Source organism: Primulina huaijiensis, chromosome 9 (genome assembly GCF_012295235.1).
Source record: "Primulina huaijiensis isolate GDHJ02 chromosome 9, ASM1229523v2, whole genome shotgun sequence".
Taxonomy (NCBI): domain Eukaryota; kingdom Viridiplantae; phylum Streptophyta; class Magnoliopsida; order Lamiales; family Gesneriaceae; genus Primulina; species Primulina huaijiensis.
In genome coordinates this window covers 20,160,147-20,181,296 of record NC_133314.1, presented here as the reverse complement: position 1 = coordinate 20,181,296, position 21,150 = coordinate 20,160,147, and the positions used below count along the sequence as shown (strand labels likewise).

Sequence of the window (21,150 nt, the reverse complement as noted above, 5' to 3'; positions counted from 1 at the left end):
TAGACTCTTAAGCAATTAAACTGTTGAAAATATATGAATGAAATTTTGATAATATTTAAATGAATTAAAATATGGCCAGTAACATTTATCAATTGAAACAAACGAAACCACAAAAAATAAAAATCATGATCATAGATGGTATATGAATCGAAAAAAGTTATCTTATCCACATGACACATTTTTCAATATGCTTCTTGGTTGATTTTGACAACTCAACAACTCTTTGTCGTAGTTTTTATAATATGCGTATAATCATTTCGGTATACTCAACAAGTATATTATCATCTTTAACACTTATTATGTTATTTCGAATCCTCATATAAGATCTGATATGCTTGTAGTTTGCTTCCTTATCATGACATTTTTTCGATTTTCTACATTGTTTTTTATCTGGTAATCTTATATTTCCGACTATTTGTTTTTTTTTTTTTTTGAATGATTTTCAGTTTATGACAATCATGAACTGTAACTCCTAAGAAAAAATTCTTTTAGTCGTGATAGGTTTTCACTTGTGAGTAAAATTATGTATAACATATATATCTTTCAACAACATAACCAATGAACGATGTTGTAATTTCTTCAGACATCGTGATATTTGTAATATCATTTTTATATATTTAATATCAATATTATTAACATATAGCTATAATGTTAATACATTTTTAACAATTATTTCTCAATCACCGGAAGAAATAATACTTGAAAATCTATTCAAATTTCTATATATTAGAACCGTGTCCTCGTTTAATTTGACGCAATTCAGGAACTTCATCTCGTTAGTAATTTTTTTAGAAACTTTGGAACAATGATTGCGTTCATCATATCATGGGGATAATATAGTTTCAATCTCATTTGTTGTGTCTAGAACATAATATTATATTATTCATTGAAACAAAACAAATTTTCTTCTATCAAGTTTACATTTTGTTTATAATATTTTATATATTGTGGAACGATATACAAAATTAATTATTGTATTTTAAAAATTTTGAGAAGAGATACGAAAAACGTAATTAATATATGCAAATGAGATATCATTCAAATGTAGATAAAATTATTTGTTTTATTCAATATCTCATCTAATAATACAAATGTTTAGATTTCATGAGCATTTTATAATAGTCAAGATTAATTTGATGAAATATTGTAGAATTGTATTTGTATTTCACTATTAGGCTAAGTGAATTTATTTGGCGAGGAGTTTTCAATGTTACCATCTTATATCTTATGAATTAGCTGATTAGCCACTTGGACTAAAAAAGAGACAAAAACAATCTCTTAGCCACATTGGAATATATCGAGATAATATTAAAAGAAATAAAGTGCAACTGGTTCAATGTCTCAATTTACTAAAAATTCTCAAAATTGATCAATTGTGTCCACACAGCTTTAGAATTGTTCTCATACCATTATAAATAGAATGATAATTGTGTACATTTTGTTTTTCATATATTTCTTTTTCTGGATGAAGAATTTTTTCTTTTTGAAAAACGATTTTATTCTTTGAGAAATACTGACATTTTATATGACATCCATACAACATAATCAACACAAATTACATATAACAATAAAACTTGTTAACGCTAGGGCAAAAAACTCATCTCATTGCAAGAATATTAAATGATCAAATGAAGCATATTATTTAGTAATTTTATTTAGCAGCATATATAAAAAATTGACCAAATGACTTAAAAACAATGTTTGAAATCAGTTACATACCAACATTTCTCTCAATCACGTATCTCATTTGACATAGAGTCTGAAAATATCTCTATTCTAAATGAGAGAAAGAAGTTTTATATGACCTTAATATTTATTAATAACTTATTTTTATTCAATCCGTCTCATCTCCCTTCGTCTTCCCATTATTATCTATCATTAATATGGTAGAAATTTTCATGAATTTGACTGCAACGTATAAATTTAACTAATTAAAATAATAATTAGTTTGATTGAGTTAAGTACACTATTAATGATCCTTTTAAACTAACATAAAAAAATTACTTAAATAACATCATGAATATGACGAATTGTAAAACAAAAAAATGGTAAAATAGTAAGGTCACAAATGAAAGTCATATATTTAATAGATATTAATTAATAGATATTATTTATGGATATTTTTTTAGCATCATATATCGAAATTGACTAAATGCTTAAATATTTGCATTGAAATCACTTACATATAAACATTTTTTCTCAATCATGTATCTATGTTGATACGAAGTAGTCTAACAATATCTTTATTTTAAATGAGAAAAATATGTTTTATATGATCTTAATATTTATTAATAATTTAATTTTATTCAAACTCACTCGTCTCCATTCATCTTCTCATTATTACCTTAACATTCGGAATATTAACAATTTTTTTAATTATAACATTATTATAGTAATTTTCTATGAATTTGATGTCAATGTATAATTAAAGTAATTAAATTTAAATTTAAAAGTAAAATTAAAATAATAAATACCTTAACTAAGTACTCTATTAATAATCCTATTAAGCTAACGTAGAAAATAATTTAAAGAATATCATGAACATGACAAATTATAAAACAAATAACATGGTAAAATAGTAAGTTTACAAATGAAAATCATATATTTATAATAGTAAAATAGATGTTAGTAATATTTATTTTTTTTTTAAATATGTAACATGTAATTAAATTAAATTTAAAAGTAAAATCAAATTAATAACTATTTTGGTACACTATTTAATGATAATATTAAACTAACATAGAAAATACTTAAAGATCCCCATGAACATAACAATTGTAAAATAAATGAAAGGGTAAAATCGTAAGCTCACAATTCAAACTCATATATTTATAATAGTATAATATAATAGATGTTAGTAATATTTAATTTTTTTTTAAATATGTAACATGTAATTAAATTAAATTTAAAAGTAAAATCAAATTAATAACTATTTTGATTGAATTAAGTACACTATTTAATGATAATATTAAACTAACATAGAAAATACTTAAAGATCCCCATGAACATAACAATTGTAAAATAAATGAAAGGGTAAAATCGTAAGCTCACAATTCAAACTCATATATTTATAATAGTATAATATAATAGATGTTAGTAATATTTAATTTTTTTTTAAATATGTAACATGTAATTAAATTAAATTTAAAAGTAAAATCAAATTAATAACTATTTTGATTGAATTAAGTACACTATTTAATGATAATATTAAACTAACATAGAAAATGACTTAAAGAACCTCATGAACATAACAATTGTAAAATAAATGAAAGGGTAAAATCGTGAACCTCATGAACATAACAATTGTAAAATAAATGAAAGGGTAAAATCGTAAGCTCACAATTCAAACTCATATATTTATAATAGTATATTAGATTAGATTATTATTATTTTTAAATATGTAACATGTAAGTAAATTAAATTTAAAAGTAAAATCAAATTAATAACTATTTTGATTGAATTAAGTACACTATTTAATGATAATATTAAACTAACATAGAAAATACTTAAAGATCCCCATGCACATAACAATTGTAAAATAAATGAAAGGGTAAAATCGTAAACTCACAATTCAAACTCATATATTTATAATAGTATTAGATAGATTAGATTAGATTAAAGCTCGTGCAGAAAATAACTGGAACCAGTATTTGGTTAAAGAATTATTCCAAAATGTTCCACTTTGATTTGAATTTGATAATTTCGACAAAAGATCAAAAAAAAAAAAAAAATTATGCACGAGAAATTGTCGTATTCGTTTATTCATCTCCACTTAGACTATTAAATCGTTATCTTTAAATTTGTATTTAGACTTAAAATTCAGAAAACGATCATTCCATGTAATCAGTATAGTTTGCGGGAACCATTAATGTTGCTTTATGAAAATGTCCTAATTGTTACCAAACGTGTGAAGTATAAAATACGGGAAATTGGACTTAACTCCCCAGCCGCCGTTTTTTTTTTGTGTTCAGTCCCTAGGTACTTTTTTAGTTCCACATTTTCACATGAAGTGTACCACATTTCCACATGAAGTGTACCACAATTTGTATGACATAGTACCACAATTTTGTGGGTAGGGAGTGAACCCAAATAAATGTTTTGGTTGGGGATTTTTCACCAACTTCCCCTAAAAAATATTCATTTATTATATATTTTCATTTCATTCAATATTTGGATCAAGATTTTGTAATATATTGGGAGATGGTGATACTAGAGGGGATGGATCAATTGAAAAATATGGACCGAAAGTATGTTAATTTTTTTTGCTTGGAATTTCATAATAGTTGAAGTTTGATATAACACCGAACTCGTCAACACGCAATACTTTGCATAAATTACCAAACTAAGCGATGAAAATATTTATTAAACTACACCCTTCTTGTTGCATGTTCTGATCCGCCACACATTAACTAGAACGTACACTTCCATTAGATTGGACCAGATCAGATCTTCATCACATTGATTCCCTGTCAAGAATCCATGCAAGATCAATTTGGGGGAACCAATGGCACGCCTCGCCTTGTCCTGGGCTTAGTTTCAGTATCTTAAACGCAACATGATCCTCCGGCCATGGTGAAGTATCCATGTGACATACAGCAAGAAGGGTGTTCATCGGAGCTCCGGTCTTAGGCTCGACTAAATCCACGGAGTACAAACTCGTGGAGGATAAAGAATGACAAAAATAAGCTGCAAAAGGAAGAAAAGCTTCATGGCACGCCACAATTCTATCGGTGTTAAATTTTTTAACGTTCTTAACCATGAGATTGGTATTTGATCCTTGGTTGCTCTTGGATGTTAAGGATATTAACTTTTTCCCACCCAAGGCTGACTTTGAGAAGCTTATCATTTCCTCGAGTGATCTCGGGCAGCTTTTCACTTCGCCCTTTATTGCTGCTGCATTGCAGTATGAAAGCGTGTTCTCGATGGTTTCTTTGGTGGCTACAGGGAATAATTTGGTAATTTCTCGGATGTTTAAAGGTATTTCTGATGCAATTTGAAGGGGGAGAAAAGCTCTCTCTGAGAGTGACTCATTGGGAGATGAACCATGTTTCCATTCTCGAGGATTGAAAGCCTGAAAAATGAAAATGGATCTTCATTTTTCTCGACACGTCGAAGATCCAGGATTCCTGCATTTGTATTATATGTTTTCTTTGTGGTGTATTCATTGCTTACTGTCTTGACATCTTCAAGCGCAGAATCACTGGCCAACTTTGCTAGTGAACAGAAATGAGCATCTGCATGGAATTCGGCATTCTTGGACATCATGTCTCTGTAATAATGACAATTTTTTGGGACGCCTCTGGGTTAGAGGGTAAATAGCTAGGAATGTTTAGGCACGCAGAGGGAACTTCAATGAAGTTTGATTATCAAATACAACACCCCTAAGCTTGAATAATTACATCCATGTCCCAAATCCCAATCAACTATAAAAACAATACTATTACGATCAAATACTATAAATACATTTTGGTGGCGTAAATAACCATTCAAAAATCAGTGATACTGGTAAAAGCAAAAAAACAAACAACTGACCTTTGAAGCTTGAATAATTTCTATTTGAATTATTGCAACATTCTTTCAACAAAAAAAATGAAAAACTTGATAGAAAATGCTGTTGATAGTAGCCTACACAATTTTGAACACAAGCGTCAATTTTAAGCAATCATTAAGGTACTAACATTGATGCTTACCTTCTCACATCAAATGCAAGAGCTAAACAGATCCGCAGATTCTTGTTAGCAACTAAAACCTTCATCCCTGTCCAAACTGAAGGAAATGAAGATACTCAAATTCAATATACTTCTAATTTATAATTCGACACATTTACACAGCTGCATGCAAATATTACTTTTGTTCAAATTGCCATATCACTTAATTTTAATTTAAGATTAAATGAAGCGAATGAAAGAAAAAATCCCCATGGGTAATACACAAAACTCATTCAAAAATGCAATAAACTGCATGTAGCAAGTCGATACTGCAGAAAAATTGCATATATAAAAGAAAGAGAGGATCCATAAAAATTTTGCAACAGTATACATGAAGCAAACAAGATAACAAAACCTCAAGTCAGGAATCATAAAGAGAAGATCTACCTGGTACACTCAATAACCGGACATTGAACAAAACATCAGCTTTTGTGGTCCCCAAAAAATCTAGAAAGTGGTAAAGGGCCGCCAGCATCTACATTCTCACGGCTTGAGTGCTTGGATCTTGACGACCAATGCTTTTTTTCCTTCTTCCTTCTCCTCAACCTTGATTTTGACCTTTTTAACTCCCTCCCATCATCATCACTGCTTGAAGTTTCTGGTTCCGAGCCAGAACTAATATCAGATCGCCTTGAATGCTAAGTCAATCGCAAAATAGTCGTATAGTTAACAGTAGGCAGACAAATTTCGATGTGAAGCATAAATCAAGGGATTAAATACATATTTTAGGAGCAAATATAGGAGTAACCTCAGTTAAAGCAAATTACAGAATAGATTTTGATATAATTTCAGGACGATTTTTATTTACTTTATTTTATTTAGTTTCTTATTTATTATAATAAGCACATAATGGAATATTTTGACTAATATTAACATGTTTTTCCTCCCTAATTCGCTTCATCCCTTACTCCTGAGAAACTGTGATACAACATTGGAAACTGCTCTATCAAATTCATTAGTTCACAGGCAAACCTTTTGTTTCTTTAAAATATAAACTGGTGTTACAGAATAAACCATGTATTATGAGCGGAATTCATGTGATCCCCATAATCATGGCAAATCATAGCTTTGCCAACTGGTTTTCAGAGTATAGCTTGAGATAACCACTTGCGACTATGTCAGGTATTACATTTTTGTGATCCTTTTTGGGTCATGAAATTCTCCATTATCAGCTTCACTACAATTTTTTCCTACCATAGATGACAATTTAAAAATCAGTGTGGAAGACATAAATAAATGGAGAAGTGGAATAATCCACCTTTCGCTTCTTGCTGCTGCATTTCTTTAAATCTCTGTCCTTATCTGCAGACAAATTTATGATTTAACAATGTCATAAAAAGCTAAATATTGCTGGAATACGATATCCCCAATTACACCATGCATTACCTTTTTTGCGACTGGATTTGCTGCTAGAGTGGTTTTTTCCATGAGAAAGTTTGCGAGCCCTTTCAGCATCTAGCTGAGCCCTATACTCTCTCATCATCCGATCTTTATCAGCTTCCAACTCTCCCTTTCTCACTTCTTCTTCCTAACATTGAAGCCAACAGAGCCACAGAAAGACACAAAAATATTACCACATAAAAAAAACATCACAACATAAAGACAGCAATTACAGCAGCCAAACAAAAAGAACAAAGGGGTATTACTAGTCTTGAATTGAAGCTAATGGAAGAGATGAATTGGAAGGTTGAGTAACACATATAAAGAGGTCTAGTGGCCATCTTATCTTGGTTGGGCAAAGTGCAGATTAAGCCATATTTCCATGAAAACCTGGAGTTCCAAAAATAAGCCTCACAAAATTGGACAGAGTAATTTAGAGTCATGGGATAAGCTAATGAACTGAAGTCGATGCCCTACAGAAGGAAAAAAAAGTGGGACTAGAGGAAACGTGGAAAGACAAAATTTGAGCTTGTTGAACTCCACTAGCATTATTGAAAGAGGATACACATTGACCTAGTGAATATTTAAGTGACTAGTTTTCCATAGATATTTTAGGTTATGCTGAGCTGTTGAGATCAGTATCTAGCTCTACATATCTAGGGAATCAGCCAAATAATAAATGTACGACACTCAGAAGGTAAATATGTATTTATTCTTGAAACATATGCTGTCTGTCTCATCAAACGTGATTAAACATGGGAGTCAATTCTAAGTATCATGTGTAACGCTGTACAATCCATCAACTTAAGTGGCAGATCCAGGAAACATGGTGGTTGGTTCATTTCAATTCGCTCTTCCCTCCTCGGCATGCTAGTTAAATTTTCGAAAATGGTCAATGGAGACCCTTTTTTAAAGTTGCAGTTTGACAACAACTCATCATCCAAATGGCACAGCCACATTACCTTTCAGTCCTAATTTCCATCGACATCAATAAGAATACTTGATCAAAGGCTCGGAAAATATCAAAATACCGATTTGATATGTTAAAGATGTTATAAAATATTTAAGGATAAATTTTCTCAAAATAAAAATTATAGATGTGTTGCAGACAACTTCTGGAAAGAAAGAAGATAGGAATACGAAAAAAATGTTCCTGGATCAAGCTTGAGAAGGCTTATATGGAAAGAAAACAGATATACAAAGGTTGCTCGTAACTCAAGTTACAAATATGTAGCCACATAAATCACCTTTTGCCTCTTCTTGTACTCCTCCCATGTAATTGTATGAGAAGTCTTTAGACTTGCTAAACGAGCAGCATGCCATTCTGGTGAATGAAATGAACCATCCACCTGAGATTGTCCTCATCAGAAGATGCACAGATCCAAAACAAATAGGGGAAAGCACTACTCTGAACTTTTCCAACAGGAAAAGTCATTCAACAATCAATTGCACAGAAAAATTTAACACATCTCCAGTCTCCATGAATGTGAAATAGACTTAGGAATGATGAAAAACTTGCCTGCTCATATAACCATTGTCTTACCAAAAGTAACGTTATTATTGATCGAAAGAGTTTATATCTCAATACAGATTTATGGTTAATAAAAGTACAAAGTTTGTACTTTGGTTCCTAGGAGATGCAAAATAAACTATGTTCAGATCAGCCATTATGAAGCATCTATTCCTTCTAAATTATGATAAGACGTCTTGTTTGCATCGCAAGAACAATTCTCACGTCTACCCTTCTCAGCATACTTTGTGTTCTGTGTTAGGTAAAAATATTTATTAGCAGTTCTAGAGGACTTATAAGCATTATAATAGTGGTGGGCAAGTGTTGCAACTGTTCTTTTCTCTCTTCATATATATATTTGTTTGGAGTGTCGGATATACGGGCAACCACAGTCCATGACATTGTGTGACAAAACTAGACACAAATTGATTTACAAATATCAATAACAACCTTTGACCCTTGGAGCATGAAGAACTGACAGATTTAAAGCTCCACGTTCCAATGACAAGAATCAAAGAGAAACAATGACAAGAATCAAAGAGAATTAAGGATACAGATAATGGAGATATTTGAGTTATTTTAATATAAGAAGTCCAAGATTTATCTTATCAGACACAAAAATTAACTAAACAATCGATACCAAAAGGAAGAGAAGTTGAGAGAAAATTTAACTCTTAAAAACCGAATGTGACTTGAAGAAATCATTTCACTAATCAATTATCAAGGAAGACCAGGAAAACCACACACACATAGCTGAAACTCAAGACACAGGTCTTCCAAAGTATACAAGGTTGATATCTCACTGATGGCAGTATCAGTTTCGTCCACATGATAAATACACTCTGGGCTATGTTTGGCTTCATTTTTCTTGTAATATGGTCCATCTCCGAAAATGAAATCAAACATCAGCATCTCATTTTCATTCTATTTTGTGAAAGCTTATTTCCATTTCCTTTTCATATACATTATCTGAATTTAACCATACAAAGAAACTCTCTTTACATATAGTATTATAATAAAATACACTATATTTTAAATTTTAGAATGCTCCACACACCATTAACCAAATATATATGATATGATATTGTTAATTCAACAAACTCATACATGACATGATAATTACAGTAAAAATGTTACAATTCAGAAACAATATCAAACATACATCATGTTTCTCACTATGATTTCCAGAAACATATTGCACAAAACATTTCTCCGTAAATAAAGGAAACCAACCTCAAGTTTTCAGTTTCACCAACAAATAATAACCATGCGACCCTCACAGACAAACACTACCTAAAATTACAATCCACGAGGTCAGTTAGTTCAGAACTTCAAATCAGCCACTATTGGCTCCTTTTCTTTTACATCCGTAATCATGACTCTCGTTTTCCAACATTCCCTCTTTGATGTTAAGGGAACGTATTCCCTTGTCTTGCCCTTAATTCATCAACGTTGAAACCAAGCTAAATGATAGATATTACTCTTTCATATTCATTAACAAATTTCTAAAAGGAAAATCACTTTATTTTGTTGAGCATGAAATTTTCAGATTTTTTAACAGTAACATAAATAGTTTTAACGTTAAAAATGAAAATTTACATAATCATGGTAACACAAAAAAATAAAATCATAATATTTTTAAATACACGTGAAGATTTCAGATCTTTTTAGCAGTAACCTAATAAGATAGATTAAATAAACCACAACATTAATTTTTTTTTTTTGGAAAAAAGAAACTTCCATAGCTAAAATTATATTTAAAAAATTACATAGTTTAAATAAACCAGAAAATTAATTTTTCAAACAAACAAAAAAAAACTTACCGTAGCTCAAGTAATCTTAAAAAAAGCCCTAAACTCATGTTCCAGAACAGCTGATAAAAATTAATAATCAATAAAATTTTCTACGCAACAATACGCAATGGTATCTCAAAATCTTGGCAGAAAACTAACTCGATTTCACCTAAACTCTTCATATGTAACCCACCAAACATGAAATTCCAGCTCAAACACTCGTAAACTAAACATCCAAGATTTCTCCAGTAAATAAACAAAATCCACACCATAATAAACAAATAAATGATATGAAACGGTACAAACCATGCCATCTTCAACCTCTTCTGGGCCGCCTGAGCCCGAGCCGAGTCGAGATCTCTGCATCGCTTTGTATGCTTGATTTTTCCCCATTTATTCCTCGTAATTCTCGAATTGCGAATAGAAAAGGAATCAACTCGAGGAAGAATTGAAGAAAAATCAAATCAATAGCGCTGATTAATGTCGAGGGGTGAGGATTTGAAGCTGGAGTATATGCGATGCACGGAGGATTGGACTCTGGGGACGAGATTTATAGTAAGCGCTTATTAAATTAAACTGGATAAATTCCATTAATTAATCAAGTATGTTGGCTATTGGCCGTTGAACGCATTTTTTTTTTTTACGGTAAGCTACCAATATTCACAATAATATTTAATATTTTTAGTATAAAAAGTAATATTTTTTTATTAATGACCCTAATAAAAGATTCGTCTCACAAAATACGACCCGTGAGACAGTCTCACACAAGTTTTTGCCAATTTTTATTATCCGTCAGTCATAAAATTAATTCGTGAGACGTTTTATAAAAGTTCTAGTATTAAATTTATTACTCTAAACTAGACTTTCAAGATCATTTCAAAAATCATTAATGTGATGAAAAAATATTATGACTATATTTTTTATTTTAATGAAAATTAATTTTTGCTAGAGAAATTTAAATGTGGAAGTTAAATAAATGAATTAAACATAATTTGCCGAAATTTTTTAAATATATTTCTACTCATGACTCGTAATTCTGTTGATTTGGAGTCAAATTATGCTTTGAAGCTGTGGGACAAATATTAGGATTTAGGTTTTATTAATTACACTGAATTTAAACAAATAAAACTGAGTGTATTTTCATGTAATTTAAGATTAGAATTAAAAATAATGTTACTTCTTTTCTTCCCAATGAGTTAATGAAAATATGTTTTGTATAATCATCCTAAATGCATTTTTGAAATATTTTTCCAAATAATATATAAGAATAATTTTGTAATTTCAAATGCATTTTGTTACTTAATTTATAAATCTAATAATATCGTAATCACAAATACTTTCTTCGAAATTCATTAGCTTTTATGTCCCTAATCCGGGGTGCTTATTGAAATACTTTAATCAACTGGAATCTCAGTGTAAGATGACAAACATGTAAAAGATAAAGATTGTTCATTTCTATATATTCCTGTCAAAAAAATGTTCAGTTTCTTCCCTCCCATAATGAAGCTGCATTGCTCCGCTGGCCACCGGACGTCGAACCATTCGTTCTTCGCCTTGTCGCAATAGGTAACTCACGCGCATCTCATATCCTATGGAAGAAGTCATGTTAGCCATTATTGGCAGCAAAACAATTGATATTTTGAAAGATCATGTTCCTGGGAACAGTATTGCACGGATGACAAAAGAAGCTGATGATTCATTGAGCAGTAGAGAGTCATTGATAGTAAACACCAAACAATGAAAAAAGTATGTGAACGGAAGTAGAAGACAATGCAAGCATAAGCATACCAAGGGAGTTTGAAAGTGTCTTTCCACCATCCATGCTTAGAACAGTTTGCAATAATCGAATTCATCCGTGCAATGATCTCGGAAAAACTTGCTCGTGCAGAACAATCTGGATGCCAGCAGTCTTCGATCAACCTATCTTGAAACGTGGCACAGTGAATGAACAAGACAACACTTTAGCTTTTAAACTCAAACTGATCTGATATCCTAAGGCAACGTAGTATATATGGTATGGTCAAAAAAGTGAGCAGTGCTCAGCAAGGAAAGTGTAAAAGATTACATCGACAATTTTTCATGTGGATTAAAATCTCATTATCTTCTCAAGAAAAAAGCTTCCCATATAAAGTTTGGTTAAACTGAAGACACATAACATTCAAGCAAAAAGGACTCGTCCTCGTTGTGTGCTTGAAAAGTTCGTGGAGCAAATTTAACGTTTAAAGAGAGGAAACTAATTCTAAGTACCAAATTATATAGTGACCTCCCATCCTTTTAACATTAGCATCTTAATGGAAGCTTGAGATAAACAGTCAGAATTTCATAGAGGGCGATTAAGCAACAGATGAAAAGAGACACAAAAATAAGGATGACATTTAAAAAAGAGAAAAAAGACCCACTCTCTTAAATCTGGAGGATATTTAGATTTTGACTTGAATGCTGGTCTCTTTTCTTCCAAGCAGATTAACTTAGCAGCCTCCTCAGGTGACTTGGAAGAGAATGGTCGCACTCCCTCAATCATCTAAACACGAAAACCATGGATAAGTGTACAAAAAAATAATGAAAGGCTCATGTAAAAGTCCAAATAACCTCTCAAATAGAGGTTGCAGGCTGCTGTGACATAATAGCATAGCAAATGGTGACCATTCTTCAAAATCACCAACAAATTCTCATTTAAAGAGAACTGAGACCAGTTTTTGTAGAACAATATTTGACTTCAGTGATGTAGAAAAAACAGAACTTAGTAAAGAACTTCCTAGAATTATGGATCAATATCTAATTGATATGGTAAGCCATAGTAGTAAACATTCGGCCAAATTTCAACAGACATACTATAGACAACACGAATTCTTGGGCTTAATGTATGTAATTGTTTTTGCTAACTGAAAAACCGGGTCGAAAAAGAAGTGTGGGTATTTAAATTCCATAAATGAGGAACACCAAATGCATGAAAACAAAATATACCTCATACATCATAACACCGAATGAGTGTACATCAATGCTTTTATCAAATATTTCATCCCTGTAAATTTCAGGTGCCATGTACAAGTCTGCGTTCAGATCAATAGAAACATGTTAAAAATAATTGTGTCGCTTGATACCGAAACAAAACACATTTTTCGACCAAATTCCTTTACACCTATTCAAACTATGTTGAATGTCTTTCATGGAATTATACTAGGAAAATTATTTTAATTACTTTGTCAATAACTCAAAAGTGAAAAGCAGTACCAACTATTTTACACAAAGAACCTCACTTGAACGATCTATGGCCTCAGGTTGCACTAATTTTGCTTTGTCTGGCGACATTATTGATAACCTAATGACACCAAACCCTCCAACCTTCAGCTGCCCTCCACAATCCAGCAATATATTTCTGTCACCTTACCAATAATCAAACATTAAAAACACTATTCGATGCAAACTGTAAAAATATGCTTATGTCAAGACATCAACTTGAGAATTTAGTTGCCATACTTTGGTGTTAAATCACAATGGATGATTGGCTCAGGCTTGCTCTCATGAAGATAATTCATTCCCCTGTCGAGGAACCAAGATCCAAAATTTCAGTGTCCAACATAGAATGATTCATATAAAAATCTCGTTTAAAAAAGAGAAGGGGACAAGGATGAATGCAGTAAAGAACATTCAAGAGAAAAAAAAAGAACCAAATGCAAATAATTATGAGTCAAGGACAACAGAATGAAGATAAGATAAAAATGTTAAAACAAAACACCAGTCTGCATTAATAACAAATGTGGTACTCACTCGTATGAAGCAGATTATGAAGATTATGGCCAAAGGCATAACAATGATTCAAACAACAAAGTACACATTTCAATGTGCTTATATTTTGGAAAATTGTTCTCACCTTGCAATTTCAAGGGCAAATCCCAGTGCTTTAGATGGAGACATGCGTCCTTTCTTCTGAAGGTAGCTACCAAGGTCTCCCTGAGAATTGCGATTATAAGTAAGCGATGAGCATCAAATCTGACAAGTTATTCATGTATGAAAACAAGAGTGTGCGTATGGGTAGGAGGGGGGTGTGGCATGTATGGGGATGCATAGAAAGAGGTTTGATTACTCTTGAGTGATGCTCCAAAACGATCATCATTGGTAGATTTTGAGTGACAGCACCAACAAATTGTACCACATTAGGATGTCTGACCTTTTCCAGCAGTGTTAACTCATGCTTGAAAGCATTTCTACAGTTTAATGCATTAAAACTATTATTTGCCGCTGAAATAAGAACGAACAAGAACTAATTTCTAAAAGAAAGAACAGAGGAGAACATAAATAAATAACTTGGCACCGACTACACGATTGTATCTTGTATGTAAGTCTTCTTAAATAGAACAAAAGGTTCCTAGCCCACCCTTCAAAACAAATTCTAATTCTACGTCCAAAAAGTCAGACAAACGTATCAATATCGCCCTGAGAAGGCAACCAACTGATGACAAAGCTGTGAAACTTAAAACAAGATTGTGAGGCAGAAAAATTCATTTTACTATTTTGACTATGTGTCAAATCAGCAGCATACTCCTTTAAAATTTGAATTTAAAAAGAATTTTACTGGTTGAAAGCATAAATAGATCAAGCAAAAGACAAAAAAAAAAAGAAAATTCAACCAAAATGAAACATGCACAAAATCTGAAGAGACGGGGATGTATACATGCATTCAAGGGCTATATAGCTATCCTTGTCGAGTATCTTTACTGAAACTTTTGTGCCATTCCATTTAGCAACTTGATATGATCCCTGTCCACGGATGGAAAGTCAAAAGTCAGACATTTAAATAAATATATACAAATTCAGACCATGAATCACCCATGCACACAAGGAAAAAAATTGTCTTATTACAAATGAACTGTTTGCAACTACATACTTGAAAAAAATGTACTCGACAGATGAATGATAAGATATTATACATGCATCGAGCAGCAGTACATTGGATAATTAATTGGGAAAATATATATATATCTCCCAAAATATCAAAACAACCTTGGAGATGCCATCACTTTTTCGTATTTGAATGTCCATTGGATTGAGCTCGTACTCCGGAACCTCTCGAGGATTTGCCACTGTCATCGGCGTTTTCCTGGTTTTCTAGGAAATGGCATACGATTTACATGAGTGTCACCAATGAACAAAAACCTTTTTAACATACAGAAGGACAATTTTAGACTTACAGGGACTTTAGCCCCGCGGGCCTTCAATATGTTATAAACTTCAATGTTCCCATAATATTTGGAATCAGCAGCAGCCTACCTTAATGAAAAAAATCTCGTAAAATGTATCCCGTTCGACTTAAAAGGAAACTTTGACTACTATTTCAACAATAATCGATCATATTCATTTCTAGCATGGTCACAAAATTTTCCCTCTTTCTAAAAATCGCATAGATAAACAACTGTACCGTGCTTCCCCACCGATCATGAGCATCGATATTGGCTCTTCTACTCAACAAAAGCCTCACAACCTCAACATGGCCTTCACATGCAGCAATATGCAGAGCAGTCCTGCCATCCAAATCAATGTTATTTACGTCAACCCCTTCATCAAGCAAATCCAGGACCCCTTTCACATCCCCTCTACTGGCCAGGAAAAGCAGCTGCATAGTCGAATCTAGATTCTCCGGCACAGCAAACCCATCGTCGTCGCCGCAGTCATCCTCCAACGCACTTCTCCGAATCGGGTCCAACGAAGATTGCCTCCCAAAACTGAACCGGAAATTCCTCCGATTCGGGTTGAGAGAATTCTGCCTCTGGAAAGTGAACTTCCCGCTCTTCCTCAAGGAACCCGTCGAGACCTGGCGGGAGATCCCTCTCTTCAACTGCGTAGCCTTGTCCATTTAATCATACATAGTAACGATCTTTCCCTATAGAAATACACTGCACCATAATTCCAATGAAGCAGATAGATTACGATGGCTAAAAACTATGACTCGGTGGAGATCAAACAAAAGCAGAAATGGGTTTGATTGATTTCCAATGACAGAAGAAAAATCCCTGTTTACGTGACAAGAATGGAGGAGAGAGCAAATGGCATGCAAGAGAAGGAGAATACGTTGGTTATTGAGATCCCTCCATTGCATGTAGCGGAAAAGGCGTTACATTAAACAAAACGGGTGATTTTATAGGTCCCACCTCCCATCCTCCTCCATGTCATAAAAATCTCCCAATATTACACCAGTTTAGTACATCATACTATACATTTGGAAAACCGTTGAATTCATGGTAGTTTACCCGAAATTGATTCGGACATGTGAGATCTATAAAAATATATAAACGTCAAATAATCAAAGCTAAAATTTGACTTTAAGATGTAATGTGAGGTACTACGTTTGTATCATCGTCTATCAAAACTAATATTATTAATTATGTGATGATATACGAATTCTTGAACATACAATTGAATTATTATCCTAAAAATATCATCTCATTAACGATTTATTTACGTCTCGTATTTTACAAGTCACACTTAAATTCCACTTTTATTATTTTAAATTTAATTTTAATTCAAAATACACACTTAATTAATTGTAATCTCGCAACTTCGTTTCTATTTCTCGATTCTATATTTTTTTTAACGAGAACTTTATCTAATTCAAAATTCGAATTCGTTCCATGGAAAGAAAATATATCATGATCAAATTTAATAAAACCATTTCATTTTTGGTTGTTTGATTGTTAAATGAAGGCGATTTTTTTTTTAAAAAAAATCATATGATATGGTCGTGGTTAATTTTATTTGATTTAGTTTCAAAATACATTATTTTTATTTGTAGTTCTCTTTCGTTTTTATTTTTAATATAATTTTATTTTTTCTCTTCTTAAAAACACATGAATTTATTTAGTTTTATTTGCAAATAAATATAATTTAATTTAATTTAAATAAATGAGTAAGATAAAAATATTGTTATGGTAAAGCTATGTTAATTAAATATATTTAATTTAAAAAAAAATGGACATTAATTCTACATAGATATTGTGAAATTTAAATTTGATAAAGATGTTTGATATAGACTGTGTATCGTATCAAGTGTGACGCTAGGGTTTTTTTTTAAAAAATAATTTAATTTAAAAAAAAAATCAAAAATAATGTAAAAAAAAAAATTTCAAAACTACTGCAATCCGCGCTTCGTAAGCACGGACGCTGATCCACGTAAGCGACGGAATATATATAAAAACCGTCGCTAATTAGCGACAGTTTCTTAAACCATCGCTGTAAGGAATTAGCGACGGTTCAAAATGCCGAAATACCTTTCACACGCCACGCATAATTGTATCAACAGCGTGCACATGTATGTCGCGGATAATTTTGAACTTTCAACGGCTTGCAACTTTGCAGCGTGCAATATACACTGCGGAAAGAGAATTTGCGCGCTGCGAAAAGCCATTTTTGTTGTAGTGAAGATAGAGAAAAAAAACAGACAATAAGTTTATCAATAAATAAGTTTTTTCAGGAACCTCTACTATTCAACCTAGTTTTTTCAGTGATTTAGGGATGACTGACTTTGGTTTGTTTGGTCAGCAGGATTTTAAGACTCCGTCTTGGTCGAACATACACAGTTTTACAAATTTGCTTAATGTTGGTCCGCAACATCTTGTACATGACATTCGACCACAGAATGATGTTGAGGAAAATGAACAACATTCAATATAAATATCCCAGTCTTGATGAATTTCTTGTTTGTTTTTTTCTCTGTCTTCACTACAACAAAAATTGCTTTTTGCAGCGTATATTGCACGATGCAAAGTTGCAAGCCGTTGAAAGTTCAATATTATCCGCGGCGTACATGTGCACGCCGTTGATACAATTATGCTTAGCGTGTGAAGAGGTAGGTATTTCGAATTAGCGACGGTTCATTCCATTACAGCGACGATTTTAAACCGTCGCTCAACCGATTTGAGCGACGGTTTAAGAAACTGTCGCTAATTAGCAACGGTTTTTATATATATTACGTCGCTAAAATATTTCGTCGCTTACGTGGACCAGCGTCCGTGCTTACGAAGCGCGGACACTGCTCCACGTGAGCAGCGCGGAGCAGCGTCTACGCTCCGTAAGCGCGGATTGCAGTAGTTTTGAAAATGTTTTTTTACATTATTTTTGAATTTTTTTTTAATATTAATTTTTTTTAAAAAAAAAAACCCGTGACGCTAAGAAGGGATGATATTCAAATAAAATAAATATTATTTAAAATAAATTATATTTAATAACCAAGTTAATTGTTGAGTACATCTCACACTTGATAAAATAAAGGTTAAAAGGTTTGATCATTTTACATCCTTCTTTTGTTAAGAATTCACAACACTATCTAGTATTGTTTAACGTTAAATAAATAATTTTCGATGCCACGTTAATATTCTTAATTATTTCAAAATAAAATATTATTACAAATGGTTATAATAAACTACAATTAGAGTTATCAAATTTGGATGGGCCCACAAATGAGGAAATCTCGACCCAATTGGAGGCGGGCCAAATAGGTTGAGCTATCGCAGATTGTGGGTTAGGGCGGGCTGGATAGTCCGAACATGATTTTATTTTAAATTTTTTTTATATATAAAATTGTATTTGTAAATTTTTTTGAGATAGATATTTGTAACTTTTATTTGGCTTATTTTGAATGAATTTAATGATAATTAACCTTGTAATATTTTTTTAGTTTTTTTTTCATATTTTATTTAGTAAATTAATTTTATACACTATTAATTTTTTTAAGTAATAATTTTAAATATTGTTTGAATTATTTAATTAAGAATATATATATATTTAGGATTTCAAATGTTTTTAACATTTTTTATTAAGAAAATTATTAGCATTTTTTATTATTTTTTTTTAAAAAAATACTCACCTAATCTACGGCTCAATATGAGTTGGGCTGGGTTAATAATTCAGTGGCACGTCTCGTCAGCCAGTTTCGAAATCTCTAACTACAATCAACTCGATAATTTAATTCTGACCAAGATAAATAATGTTAGAAATTAAATTATCACTTTGGTATCAGCCCAAAAAATTATATATATAAACAAGGAAACTTCCGTTTTGTTATCATCTAGAGTTTGTTGTTGATAATCTTCTTAATTTTATATTTAAAACTATGATTTAATAATATTATAAAAATATTTTTTATACTTAAATATTTACTATCTTACGATTAGAGAGGATATGGTATAAATTATTGAACTCTTGAATGTATCAATAAATAGAAATACTTCAAAACTATTGATTTACCAACATATCATCGTTATTAATATTATTAAACTTTAAAATAGAGAGACGTAGCAACATTTTATATTATAACGTTAAAAAATGCATTTACGACAAAATTATTTTAATTTATGAGTCTATTTAAAGGCTTATGGAACTAATCGTTATAAAAAAAATCTTCACAGTGCATTCTACCATTACAAATCATATGCGAAAATACAGATCGTTTCATGAGTTAATTTTGTAAGGCATTTGAATNCATATGTGAAAATACAGATCGTTTCATGAGTTAATTTTGTAAGGCATTTGAATCGATTCTTGAAAAATAATTTTTTATGTCAAAAATATTAATGTTTTACTCTAAATATAGATCGAATTGATATGTCTAACAAATATAGATATATGACACAGTCTTAAAAGAAACACACTCTATTGTATATGTAAGTCTCATGTGAGACTGTGTTATATATCTATATTCGTAATATGGTTTAAATCGATTCATATTTGAAGTTAATATTAATACTTTTAATATAAAACATTATACATTCCATGGGTCAAGCAGAAGATCCATGTCACAAAAATAATTTGTGAGACGGGTTAATATAAATATTTTGATAATATATATATTATAACATTTATTACAAATACAAACATTAACGATAAATCCGAAGGGAAGATATTTGATAGGTTCGTTATTTTTTTAATTTGAGTGAAAAATTAAAAGAGGTAAGATAGTTTAATTTGAATGAAAATTTGAATAAATGTAAAAAATGTTGTGAAAAAGTAAAAATTTACGGTAAAAAAGTAAAAATCTCAAACTCTCAAAATTATCACACTACACACTTTCTAATATTTTTCTCTCAACTCAATTGTGATTTTCTTCACAAATGAGAGATCTATTTATAGAAAATTTTTACAAATAATCCAAAAATAAAATACAACATTACCTACATCATCATACACTACTTTTCAATATTCAACACCTAATTTTACCTAATTTTCAACATTTAACATTCACATTTTCAACACAAATATTTAACACATTTTTAAATAATTTTTCAACACTCCCCCTTGTGATGATGATCATAATGATTGTATACATTACGTGTTTTTATACTGCCTCGTTAAAAACCTTACTAGGAAAAACCCATTGGGATAAAAACCATAGTAAGGGAAAAAGAGTGCAGTCACGTAAACTCCCCCTCATGTTGACACGAACAATTCTTCACAAATTTCGTAGATTGCGCATCCCAATATTATATATGTGTTTTCTGAATATTGTCGTAGGAAGTGCCTTTGTGAAGAGATCTGATGAGTTTTCACTTGATTGAATGTGACGAACATCAATACATTTATTCTGCTCAAGCTCCTTGGTGAATGCGAAGAACTTAGTAGGAATATGTTTAGTTCTGTCGCTTTTTATGTATCCTTCTTTCATTTGAGCAACACATGCAGCATTATCTTCATATAGTATCACAGGCTTCTCGTCGAATGATAATCCGCATGAGATTTGGATATGTTGAGTCATTGATTTTAACCACACACA

At 31.3% G+C, this 21,150-nt stretch overlaps 3 protein-coding genes across 6 annotated transcripts; all 3 read right to left on the bottom strand.

Moving 5' to 3' along the window:
* Positions 1–4,282: 4,282 nt before the first annotated feature.
* On the bottom strand, positions 4,283–5,183 carry LOC140983952 (polygalacturonase-1 non-catalytic subunit beta-like). The gene is made up of 2 exons (XM_073451105.1): positions 5,173–5,183; positions 4,283–5,090 (listed from the first exon to the last, which is right to left on the bottom strand). The coding sequence occupies exons 1-2, from the start codon at positions 5,181–5,183 to the stop codon at positions 4,454–4,456; spliced, it is 648 nt and encodes a 215-aa protein (XP_073307206.1). The 3' UTR covers positions 4,283–4,453.
* A 345-nt stretch (positions 5,184–5,528) lies between these two features.
* On the bottom strand, positions 5,529–10,972 carry LOC140984743 (uncharacterized). 3 transcript variants are annotated; one of them, XR_012176653.1, is made up of 7 exons: positions 10,698–10,969; positions 8,336–8,437; positions 7,095–7,236; positions 6,967–7,010; positions 6,096–6,346; positions 5,691–5,766; positions 5,529–5,625 (listed from the first exon to the last, which is right to left on the bottom strand). XR_012176653.1 is itself a non-coding variant. In XM_073452342.1 (6 exons), exons 1-5 carry the CDS (start codon positions 10,782–10,784, stop codon positions 6,131–6,133), a joined length of 591 nt encoding a protein of 196 aa, XP_073308443.1. In that variant the 5' UTR covers positions 10,785–10,968; the 3' UTR covers positions 5,529–5,766; positions 6,096–6,130. The 3 variants fall into 3 exon arrangements, 1 of the variants encoding a protein (XP_073308443.1); XR_012176654.1 differs by having other exon boundaries at positions 5,529–5,766; positions 6,096–6,306; positions 10,698–10,972; XM_073452342.1 differs by having other exon boundaries at positions 5,529–5,766; positions 10,698–10,968.
* A 791-nt stretch (positions 10,973–11,763) lies between these two features.
* LOC140985106 (integrin-linked protein kinase 1-like) lies at positions 11,764–16,493 on the bottom strand. Of its 2 annotated transcripts, XM_073452860.1 has the most exons (12): positions 15,808–16,490; positions 15,581–15,655; positions 15,393–15,497; positions 15,064–15,149; positions 14,476–14,596; positions 14,263–14,342; positions 13,869–13,931; positions 13,649–13,767; positions 13,356–13,441; positions 12,791–12,912; positions 12,180–12,311; positions 11,764–11,980 (listed from the first exon to the last, which is right to left on the bottom strand). In XM_073452860.1, exons 1-12 carry the CDS (start codon positions 16,240–16,242, stop codon positions 11,974–11,976), a joined length of 1,431 nt encoding a protein of 476 aa, XP_073308961.1. In that variant the 5' UTR covers positions 16,243–16,490; the 3' UTR covers positions 11,764–11,973. The 2 variants fall into 2 exon arrangements, with proteins under 2 accessions (XP_073308961.1, XP_073308962.1); XM_073452861.1 differs by lacking the exon at positions 11,764–11,980 and having other exon boundaries at positions 12,179–12,315; positions 15,808–16,493.
* Positions 16,494–21,150: the final 4,657 nt, after the last annotated feature.

What these genes read in the sequence shown, in the direction of transcription:
- LOC140984743 (XM_073452342.1), bottom strand. Translation starts at nt 10,784, where the DNA reads ATGGGGAAAAATCAAGCATACAAAGCGATGCAGAGATCTCGACTCGGC. An exon ending in AGTACAAGAAGAGGCAAAAG is followed by an intron (nt 7,237 to 8,335) that starts GTGATTTATGTG and finishes CTTCAATGTTAG; the next exon opens with GAAGAAGAAGTGAGAAAGGG. An exon ending in GCAGCAGCAAGAAGCGAAAG is followed by an intron (nt 6,347 to 6,966) that starts GTGGATTATTCC and finishes CGATTGACTTAG; the next exon opens with CATTCAAGGCGATCTGATAT.
- LOC140985106 (XM_073452860.1), bottom strand. Translation starts at nt 16,242, where the DNA reads ATGGACAAGGCTACGCAGTTGAAGAGAGGGATCTCCCGCCAGGTCTCG. An exon ending in TTTTGGAGCATCACTCAAGA is followed by an intron (nt 14,343 to 14,475) that starts GTAATCAAACCT and finishes CGCAATTCTCAG; the next exon opens with GGAGACCTTGGTAGCTACCT. An exon ending in TCGGTGTTATGATGTATGAG is followed by an intron (nt 12,913 to 13,355) that starts GTATATTTTGTT and finishes TTTCGTGTTTAG; the next exon opens with ATGATTGAGGGAGTGCGACC.